Source organism: Acyrthosiphon pisum, chromosome A2 (genome assembly GCF_005508785.2).
Source record: "Acyrthosiphon pisum isolate AL4f chromosome A2, pea_aphid_22Mar2018_4r6ur, whole genome shotgun sequence".
Lineage (NCBI taxonomy): Eukaryota > Metazoa > Arthropoda > Insecta > Hemiptera > Aphididae > Acyrthosiphon > Acyrthosiphon pisum.
Window position 1 is genome coordinate 57,093,080 of NC_042495.1, and position 12,345 is coordinate 57,105,424.

Below are 12,345 nucleotides of genomic sequence, written 5' to 3' on the forward strand. Positions count from 1 at the left end.
GTAATATTAAAATCTTCTTTATAAAAATGATTTGAACAAACCCGATTTGATTTTTTAAATAATACGCCTAAAGCTACTTCCATTTCTTTTCTTCTTCTTTTATCCTTATTCCTAAGGTATTCCAAATGTTATTTTGGAAATTTCATGTGGTATTTGTATACAACAACTAACAAGTCATTTTGTTGTTTATAGTCTATACTCTATAGACTTATAGTGTCTTAAAGTAGACAAGTACTAATGTGTATATCACGATTAATGATATATCATATATCTTTAATCGTGGTTTTAAATTGTTAATGTATAAAAGTAAGTAGTAATTATAGTATTAAGGTATTTAGGTATATATAAATACTTAGTTTTCATAATTAAGAAATTTACCTGGTTAAAATAAGTCGAAGAGACCACTAAATAGTGCTACTAGTCAGTACATTTTCAATCGCGCTTTTCGAGCCGTGTTATACAGTCTCGATGTGTAACCAGTATATCTTTAATCGTGCTGGTTAGGGCGCATAGGCTTGAGTCGGAGTATAGAAGATGGATTATTCAATATTATGTTATAACTTATATTATATTAATTTACAAATCTGACTAGTAAAACATTTTAATTTTATAAAATTCGTCCGATTTAATTAATAATATAATTGGAATACCTACCTAAGTTGGTTTGAGGAATTAAAATTCGTATTTATTCGAAAAAGAGCTTTATTAATAAATTGGTTCTCTATTTTATAAATTTATTCATTTTTACATCCCTATGTTCATCTTACATATTATTATTTTGGACATATTGCAATATTATTTAATCATGTTTGGGCCATTATTGAACTCAAAATTGTTTTTAGGTGACCAGAAACTGAAAATTAGCATTTGAGTTCACAATGTCAATGATAAAGTTAATATTTTTTATGTAATGTACGTAATTTTTTAAATAATTATTTTCTTATTAAAAAAGGCGAAAATTTACCTAATTTTTGATATACTGTAATATATTACAGGTATTGATTAATTTCACTAATTTTTCATTCTTTGGCTTTCTCAGTTTTTCAAGCTTGTTTAAGATTTAGGAGGACATACCTATTAGAATATTACAGCAATCAATTATATTTTGATAATAAACAATTTTTTTACAATACAAAAGTCAGCTATGATCTATAATAGTATAATACAGGAAACTGAAAAACGATGACACAAAATAGATATTAAATGTTTCTATGAGATCATACGTATTATGAATATTGATATTCCTTATCAGTTATCACAATAAATTCAAAAGTTTTCTAATAACTACCTTGCAATAACTCCTATATAATACCTAGGTATGTAGTATGTACCCTGTGTTCTATATTATACCTACTGTTGATTGTTGTACCTATTTACTAAACCATGGATTTCTGCAAACATTGAGAACATATTTTATAAGTCGAAATTTTCAGACCACTCGAGTGAGTTCTTTTTTTATTGTCATATATATCACTTAGGCACTAAGTAGTAGTTGTTAGTATAGTAGTAGGTACCTAGCAATTTATTAAAGCTTTTCAAACCATGTACCTAATGAAAATATTGTTGTACATTTTATTTTATAGTTTAAGTTAGTAAGATATAATATATAAATATGGACAAATGTACTAATTTATTTATATATAATTATACATTATTGTATCGATGCGATATATTATGTAGATATATTATATATATATTTTTTTTAAATAAAATGCTTTTTATGTCATACTGTGTAGGTATTAAAATATCAAATTATTTTTCGTTGAAGTTGAATTGTAATACAATTATTGTCTACTAACTACTATGTCGCTATGCATTTATACAAATTATATGCTACAAGTCTACAGCATGAGTTATTACTACACAGTACTACAGTAGTTCATGTATTACTGCAGTCATATAATTATGACTTTTACTATACTGATAATAAATTATAATTTAAAAGTTAAAACCAAAATGTACCTAAATATTAATAATAACTATTAGTACCAGAATAAATTAATTTTATGAGTTCATAGAATAAAAAGTATTCAACATTACAAATAATAACTTTTTATTGAATTCGATTAAATATTACAAATTGCGATATATCTTATACGTTAACAAAATATAATTATACATTTTTTTTGCCTTTTCGTATTCATGATGACAAAACGATATTTAAAGTACTTAATACTTAGTTAATATAATTATGTGAAATTTTGAAAATTTTCATAATTTCTTATATCTATAATATTAAACAATAATCTTACTGACGGTTATAAACAAGAATATTTATACATTTTTTTTTTCAATTTTGTAACCCTTCTATAATATTATTTTTATTATATTAACAAAACCAATTTATAATGTTATTATTATTATTATTATTAAGTATATTGTAGGTAACAAAGTGTGGATATGTTAATATTGAAGGACCTAAAGGTGAGGGCAGAATAAAAATATCCCATTAAGGCACTGTATAAATAATACCTATTAGTGTTGGCCTCTGGCTGTAACTCTATCGCTAATACCCGTTACTGGCGTAGGTACGAAGTGTTCATATAATGTCGTAGGAATTTGAATTAATCGTTCAATATAATTCGTTAACAACTGTAAATATCTTCTACGGACAATAATAGCAAAATATTGTGCTAATTGCATCACTAACATTGTTCCGGTAAAAAAGTAAAAGATTATCGGTCGTTTGTGAGGGTTTGTCAGTCATACGTAATATAATGTAATACTGAACAATGAACATTATATATTATAAAACAGAGAAAACATAAAACTGTTCACCGGAAAGTCGAAAACGTTTAAGTACTACGTTCATGATGTTTATTATGAACAATTTTTGAACAGTGTCTTCGAATTATATTGTAATATTTTAATTTTGAAGCCAACGGTTTAATTTCAATGCAAATAAATCTTATTCGTATGTTTTGGAAATGTGTATCGATTTTAAATCCTCTTTATTGCATACGGAGATCCTCAGCATGTGATATGAAACGATGGTAGGTACCTACCTATATAATATAGAGATATATTTTTATGTAATAATATATATGAGGATATTATTGTTATACATGTTTGATGCAGGTACGTGTGGTGAGTATATAAAATGGTGCAGTGTGGTCAAAGCTTGTAAGGATAAAACGATTTCATATCTTACTTACAACAACAAAAAAATAAAAATAATTATTATAATAGTTCATTATTCACATAATATTAATCTAGTACAATTCCAAACGGTACATTTTTAAACAATGTGTTTTTTTACAAGCATATAATATATTAATTTTGGCAAACAAAAAATATCCAAATTATACCCTTGTTAATATATATGTATATTATAAATAATATATAATATCATTATTAACATAATATAATATTATAACATTGTAATATTGTAACGTCATTGTTACAATTTTTTTTTATGATTATTCGTTTGATTATATACGCGTCGGTACGTTGCACATAATAATTAATAATATATAATAATACATTATACCTACGGCGTATTATACATAATTATTATGCATACAACGATTCCCATTAATTTTAAAAACAGAGTAGGTAAGTGGAGTAAATGATTAACAACTACTTGTAAAATACGTCAGATTTTAGTGTGCTTTATGTACAAATTGAGTTAATTATATATAGTTACATTGTGTATAACTGCAATGGTTCTTAACGGGTGATTATTATTAGTGATTGTATTTTTGGCGCGTTTGAGATGAAATAATAGTATATTATACAGTTGGTCCTCCCGGGAGCGTATTTTATTTTTCAAAAACACGAAATTGAATATTTTTACAAAATATATTTGTATTCGAAAGTGATACTGCGATGGGCTTTAAAGGGTTTTTTGAAAAACTATCACCTCAGGGAATGGAATTTTTGTTTTTATACTATGGAACCTAAGCGATATTTTTGGTCTTTATTTAATTTCATTAATGGGCGTGAGGTCATCGTACTCTTTGCGGGGAAAAGTTATATAATATAATATAGGTATACGTGAAAAAAAAATCTATATAAACCAAAACTCAGATCATTGACGATGCACACATCATGTGTAATCAAATATATCTACCTAAAGATGAAGTGTTTCTCAAAATTTGGGTCAATACCAGTTTTTTTGGGTCACGAATAGTTGTGTGGGTCCAGCTGACCATTGGATTTTATTAATTTTGAAAATATTTTCTTACATTTATAGTGTAATACAAAATAAATAATTTTATTGACACGCACTGTACACACCGCACGAAGGTTTTTTTAAAAAACCATAGCTTTTCAGAGTGTTGAAATCAACGGAGAACCATTATATTATATTTGGTGGGTGTAATGATCTCGAGAACTCCAGTTTACCGGGTCTCGTATACTCAAAGGTTGAGAAACGCTGCAATGATAATAATAATTCTAACAAAAATAAGAGACGTCGATCTTAAATCGTAAACAAAAATTCTCAAAAACTCCGTCGTCATGTAGTTTGTGTGTCGGGTATGTATGTATATGTATGTATATGTGTGTGTGTGTGTGTGTGTGTGTGTGTGTGTGTGTGTGTGTGTTTGTGTATGTGTCGCGAATGTTGAAATAGGTATGTAAAATAATAAACGTTCACAGTTCGGCCAAGTCGCGGGCGGCTGGTTGCTGCAGGGGCATCGGCGTCGGCTTCAGACGCCCAGCGGTTCACGGCCGCCGCCGTCGTCAGTCGGCGTGCCGCCGGCACGTGCACTTGACGATCCACTCGACGTCCACGTACACGCTGTGAACATAATCGTCGGCTGTGGCTGAGAAGGGCCTGCGGACGGGTTCCCAGAGGTCGTCGCCGGGTACAGCGCCGTCCAGCCGGTCGTGGCCCTCTACCGGGCTCCGGCACAGGAACTCCACCTTGACCGTGGTGCTGAGCTCGGGGGCACAAACGATGCCATTACCACTGTTGCCGTCACCTGCACCACCACTTCCCGACGGGCACGCGCCACCACACCGCTTCGGGTGAAATGTTTTCCGGCTTCGGCAGTCGCCGAACTTCAGCCGGACCGGTGTCGTCGACTTGATCGTCGCCTTGCACTCGTGTCCCTTCTGCGGAATCAGACGGGCAAATCAAACATATTGATAAGAATATTATTTAATTAAAACGTAGTGGACCTCAGTAGCGTATCCAGGATTTTGTTTTCGTGAGCAGAGGGGGGGGGGCTGATTAGTTACATATTATTACACTACAAAAAAGAAACCAATATAACTACAAAATCAGTGTTTAAAATTACTATATATACCAGGGGTGGCCAAACCGTGGCCGCGTCATAGACTTTTGCGGCTCGCATGTTAACGTAACATTAGCCAAAAAAAAAAGGTGACAATATACAATAATATGACCTTTTTTTTTTTTACATATTGGTTCTTCAATTTTTATTAATATATATTTGGTGGCTCACGAGCCTCTTCTCGCTGGCGGCCACCCCTGATATATACAATACTCAGCACCACCTGGATACGTCACTGGTGGATCCGAGGTCGTTTTAAAGCTTCAGGTCGATGTGGGCCAAACTATTTACGATAGCAATAACAATAACAATAATATAATATTATTAGAGATAGATTCTTCAACTCTTCGAAACATCCGTAACATTTTAGAAAGATATAAGTTCGAGTTCAAAAGCCTCGAATGATTTGAATAGTTTGATCAAAATAATGTTCGACATATTTTTATATTGATATTAAATATAAGTTATTGTTGTTAATTACAATTTACAACTTACAATTATTATTATACATCTACTTTACAATGGTAAAAATAGTTTTAGCTCATACATTTATAGTAACTTGAATGTTTTAAATACATTTTAATTGAAAGTAAATTATTTTATTTTTAAGTTTGGGTTTGAAAATAATTCAAATTACAATTAAAGTTCAGAAAGGTTGAATGTTTTACTAACAATATTTTTAATTATACAATCATTATCAATACCTATATTTTCTTTTATTTATACTTGGATGTTCTATATACTACTATTGATATGAGTACATAACATGTGTGGCTATATAAGTTATTCAGTATGTTTTGTTTTGTTTTATAAGTCCAATTTTATATCCTAGAGCTGACAATTTTTTTATGAACTTTGTAATACCAGAGTTTTGTGAGGAATTCCTTGCTACTAAACAAACGCCTGCTCTTGTCAAAATCATTAAAAATAGAAGTTTTCGATAAATTTAGTAATAATGTTAGTCGGTGTAAAAAAATACCAAAATTATATGTACCTATAAAAACACAAACATTAAATAGTAGTGCTAGTAGTGTTGACTATGTATTACATATTATCCAAAACATTTACCAAGGATAATATAAATAATAATTATGCTGGATAAGTGTGTGAATTTAATTTTATTCCACTAATCTAACTACCCTGGTGTAAATCTTATGGATATTAATTTAAAATTGTATTTATATTAGAATTTTTATTTTTAAATAAAAAAATTAATTTTAAGGAACTAACAGCCGTAGATAATATTATATTCATAATTATAAAATATTGTATTCAAGTGTGATCGAAGAGCCAAAGTTACCAATGTAGGTAAATGTTATGCAATTAAGGTATCATTACCAATAATATACCTAAACAATATAAATGACAAAACATAATATGACAAACTATATAATATATAGTGATATTATCTTATAGTTATCAAACATTAATATAAACTTAATAGGTAGCATTATAAATTACAATATTATAATCATAATGGTATAACTGGTAATTTCGAATACATAGGAATGTCTTATCCATATGCCCCTAAAATGCCTATCCATAACGCCGTGTTATAATTTTACTATATTATAGGTGCAAAAATCGCGTGTAGTGGTTTCACTTTATATAATTACTAACAACTCCTTTAAAAATTAAAAAATGTGTTCATATTCACCAAGCTATATTATAATTAATAATATATACTCAATAAGGTTTGAAAAAATAAAAATTAGATAATTATTACGGCAATAATTGCGTTTTGTTTGTATTCGAGTTTATTATTGTGAGATTTCTTCATTAGGACATGAATCGATTGAGGCCGGGTGAACTGGAATAATTGAAATACACATTTGAATGCCATTCCCACATAATTGATTGTTCTTATTTTTTTATTCATAAGAAATTTATTTTGGCAAAATTGCTGTTACGTGTATTATTTTTTGTGGTAACGAATTTCACGCGCAGTTACCGTTGTAAATCGTATTACACCAGTGTGCCTACAATTTATCTGCATATAAACGTTGGGACAATCAAATTTATATTGTTTTGTAAAATGCAATTAAAAACTGTTAATATAGTGTTGTTAAAATATTATGATGACGAACTTTAATAATACCTACCACGTTATACTGTAGTACAGGATCCTTACTAAGAAAGTCGTGAAAATACACGACTTATTGATAGCTGGTAAAAATGTAAAATATATTAAAATAATAATGTTAAGTCTTTGTCGTCGTGAAAGGCGGATATTATGATGATGTTAAAAATAAAAGTTGAGACGCATTACAGAAAGTATAAATAAACGTTATAATAATAATTGATTTAGCTGTGTGCGTATTCATAGCATATTATCATCGTTTGTGACTTCGACAAAGGTAATTTCTAAATGGACAGAATGCTGACACCCAACAAGAAGACTGAAAAGTGGATATATATTCAAAGTAGACAATTTAGTTGTAAGAAGGGGATATTAAATGGACGTGTGGCGTGTGTCGTATATAGTATTACAAAGGTGGCTGCAAGGAATTTGCGGTCAAAGAAACACGTATATATAAAGAAACCGCTTTAGTACTGTTAGCCTTGGAGTAGTATATAGGCACTTTATATAACCTGTGACAGAAGCCAAATAGGCCAGTCGGTAGAATAGACATTTTGTCGTATATTCATTCACTTAGACAACGCCAATATGACTTGAGTACTTTATAATCTATTATTTAAAATACTCATCTACTTGGTAAATGAGTTGAGTTTGGTATAACTATTTTTGCGTTGGCTATCGTAAACAGTGATGAAATATGTAAAAATGTAATCATGAAAATTATAGTTAAAAAAACACCGTGGTTAATATAACGTCCTAAAAAAAAATAAAAAAATTTGAAATATTGTTTGACTATTATAATCACGTTTATGTTCGTTTTTTTATCGTTTTTTATCGTACATTTTTCATATTTGAAATGATGTACATAAAAGTCATTCTAATTATTTTGATGTAAATTTACCCTTCATTGACCATAGTAATTTTATTTTTAATTAGTTGCATTCATTCGTGTGCGTATCGTGGTTTTATACCCCATGCACGAAGAGAATATTAAAGTGAACATGGTTTTTTTTTATTTTCTTAAATGTGGTGTAGGTTTAAAAATACAGAACTGATTCTCTGCAGAACAGTTTGAAACGTGTTTTTGTGTTTGGCGAAAATAAAATATTTCAATAAATTATTATTATACTCAAGCCTTAAAACGAATAAAAATATATCCTCTACGATCGTTATCGGTAAAAGTTTTGTCGCTAACGCTGTAAGTAACTTTTATGATTTCCAAAAGAGTATAATAATATATATATATATGTACACATAGGAAATAAAAGAACAAACTAATTTCTATTCAGATTGAATCCGAGGCGTAAAAGTTGTCGACCGACTTTTCGGACTCGGACAGGAATATTTTTGATTCATTGTCTTTTCCCCTCTATCACTGTTCCCTTTCGGTACGCCCATTAGTCTGCCCTGCCAGAAGCAACTTGTCCACGCGAACGGTACGGGGCGCGGTTAAAATAAAAGGTAAACACGACCCGCGACGACAAATACTGTAGACGTGACGTGCAATAGTAAGGCATTCAAATTTCCCCCTTCTCTTTCGCCCGCGTCAAAGCATTCGACCAGATGTTTCGGTCGTGAAAAATTGTATTATTTTCTATCCTTCAATGCATGAGGGTTCTGAACATGAATAATGGAATTCGCATTAAAAAAAAAAATTATTTATCAAGACGATGATGGGATAACGGTGGTTGGGCGCATTACCATCAAGGTGGCAGTGCACGTACTCCTCCGCCTCGTTGGTTTTAAATCTACGCAGAACGTTCTTATTTTATTCCATTTAACCATTCAGTTTTTACAACTCGTATACGCTGTATGGATATTGAACGATATAACGTATTATTTATTTTATTTTTTTTTTTACCACTAATGGCAAATTTCACGTGATATCGGGGTTTTTATCAAACACGTACAAGTATTAGAAATAAAACCAGAAAAAAACTGTTGAAGTTGGCTTAACGTAATTTGTTCATTAAAACAATATTCATTTAAAATTGCTTTAAAAAAGTACATAAAAAATAAATTCTAATTATATATTGTACGATATTATATGTTTTATTTGAATGGGTGTGGTGTATGTTTATATATTAGAACATCATTGTGTATACGCAGGCACATAAAATAATTAATATTTCTGGTTTTTAATTGAATTATAATTTATACACATTGCGTTAAGTTAACTACGTAAATCACTTATTGGCGATGTAATGTATAATATAAAATGTAAACGAGTTGGTGACGGAACTTTGGAAAAATTAACAAGCCTTCTGCAGGCTTTAAAATGAAAAGTGACTGCACATGAGTTAGTGTACACCAAAATTGTAATTTATTCTATTAATTTGTATACTTTGCGATATTATTTTTTTCTGATATTAATACGAAGAAATATAATATTATGTACTACAAAGTTGTGCAATTCAATTTGAATTAAATTTAAAAATGTTATTAACAAATTTCTAGACATTAATTTTAGTGAAAATTTAAATTTTTAAATTTTTAATAATCTCCTTACATCATTTTTCAGTCGAAATTCAAAATAGTAATTAATTATTAAAATAAAATAATGTAAATTGATTAAATATAGTGCATTATGACAATGGAAGAAATAAGGATTTTAAATTATAATAAAATATGTTAATTCAAATATACATTTATTCCAAGTAAACTAAAAGTCGGAGTATCTATTGTTTCTGTGATAATCACAGTCTCAAAAATTATAATAAATTCAAAAATACGTAGTATTTCAATCGAATTTTGATTCATGATTACATTAAATTATTTCAGAGATATTAAAGTGTTTCAAGTCGTTTGTCACAACTCCAAATATTTGCATTTTGAGGCATTTTTTTAAACGGATTATAATATAGGGACGAACTTTCATCACAAATCTTTACAGTGGAAACATAATTTTATACACCAAAACATTTTATTAAGTATATTATGTTAAAGAGTCTAAATGCCTCAATACGTCTTCTGAATGTTGTTTTTAGATTTTCTTGAAAGTTTTTGTTTTTAATCTGGCTTGTAAAATTATATTGAGAAAATTCGCACTAATGTAATTCAAATTTTTATTTTAAACAAGTTAACATATTATTATTATAATTTAAGCATAAAATGCAAATATCCATAAATTAATTGGTCACTTAAAATTTTTAGAAATTAATGAGTTTTTCTTTTAATTAATATTGTTTTCGTACTAATCTATGAATTATAAATATTTACAACCATAATTAAAATTTACTATTTATAAATTAAGCTCATTTTAGTACTTTGCATATAAATTTCTTTTTGATAACTTTATAAGTAAGATTAAAGCTCAAGGCCAAATAATAATATTATAATCTTTTTTTTTTTTAGTAATTGATCGAATTGTTTAATATTTACAATTTACATAATAATATAGTGTATAATAAATTAATGGTCGGATGTATATACAGCGCCACAGAGGTAGTGTGTTAGTTACCTACATGGTCTGGGTGCTATAACTCAAATGGTTTAGATATATGAAATATAATAAAAATATATTTGTGCATGAAATTTGTTACTAATAAGTAATAAGTAATATTATTATTCGGTTGGACTTTGCTAACTTTCGTTTTTTTTTTTAAATGAAAATGAAAATTATTTTGATTTTACTATAAACACTATTAATTTGACATTATTGTTAAAGTTCATAATATTATATTGTGATACCGTGATAGTAAAATAGTATGATATTATGCTTACTCTAATGTGGTGGTGTCTTGCATATTTAGCATTCACCAGTGGTGGTGAGTGACACGGCCTTATTTGGCAAAGTCTAGTTTCGTTATTAGGCTTACAAGCTTCATTTGCATTAGACATACGCCTAGAAAGACCTAATCCACACTGCGATGAACATTCCGCCCATGGTGTGACTAATGCTTCACAATTTGGCGGCCTTTCCACTAAAAAAAAAATATTTATATAATTTTATATATAGATAGGTACATATTATTATATTTTACATAATAGATTTTAAATTAATTTATATTATTAGTATTCCATGAACCTAATACAATATTGAAAATGTGATGCAACATCTTGAATCATTAATAATTTTTGATAACTCATGATATAATTTGAATACTAACAATATTTGTGTAATAGTTAAAGTTGTGTAATTTAATTTATTAGTTAGGTACTTCGTCAGTTAGTGGAGTCACTCTATTTTCAAATATTCTTATGGCTACTCCGTGCTTAAACCTGGTTCGTTTTTAATACATCGTAAGTAATTTATCTTTTATTTCTACTATTTCGTTAAGTAAAACTTAACGATTTATTGTGGGTATTTTAATCTCATCAATTGTTCAAAATTTGTTGTGACCGGGATGGTTTATCAATCAATTTCGTGTTCGGCATGCTCGAGGCTTATCCGGTCGATTGAATTCAATCTCGGTGTCGAGCATTGTATGTTGCGAAGTGACAAGAACCTTAAAAATTCATCAAATACACGGTTAAGCTATAAATTATTCATCGTCGGCCATTACTTTTTCCGGTCCATCTAGGCTGGTGACGAAGAAAAGAGCATAGGAATTATTAAAGAGGCGTAAAATAAACAATATAATATGTGTGTTGCAAGTAAAGAATAAAAGGGGGAAAAAAGAAATTCTGGCAAAAGAAACGTTAATTTGAAATGTGTATTTTGCAACTATTTCGCGTTCTTTTTCCTGTGTCACTAAATGATTCAAATCCTTCAGATCTTTGCATGCAGAACCCAATTTATGTTCTAATCCCGTCACGTTTCCAGCACATTAGTCCAGACGCTAAGCGTGCGTGTACGATCTAACATGACTTTAGTTGGTATGTGACGCGTGTATATGCTTAATTACCGTCTTAGCTGCGGAAGAGCTTGGAACAAATAAAATGTGCGCACCGGATTTTGAACTGACGTAATACATACGAAAATTCTAGTGTAAATATAATACGCACACACACACACACACACACACACACACACACACACATATACATATATAGATATATTGTAAAATTCCTTTGAGAACT

The 12,345-nt window shown here is 29.4% G+C and overlaps 1 protein-coding gene across 3 annotated transcripts in view; it reads right to left on the reverse strand.

Moving 5' to 3' along the window:
- Positions 1 to 3,365: 3,365 nt before the first annotated feature.
- The window catches only part of LOC100569170 (WNT1-inducible-signaling pathway protein 2), a 314,202-nt gene continuing 305,222 nt past the window's right edge, over positions 3,366 to 12,345 (reverse strand). For all 3 annotated transcript variants that reach the window (XM_029488998.1, XM_029488997.1, XM_029488999.1), the window contains 2 exons: positions 11,047 to 11,246; positions 3,366 to 5,061 (listed from right to left, as the gene is read on the reverse strand). In XM_029488998.1, the coding sequence (XP_029344858.1) occupies positions 4,687 to 5,061; positions 11,047 to 11,246 (575 nt within the window). In that variant the 3' untranslated portion in view covers positions 3,366 to 4,686. The remainder of the gene's footprint in view (positions 5,062 to 11,046; positions 11,247 to 12,345) is intronic.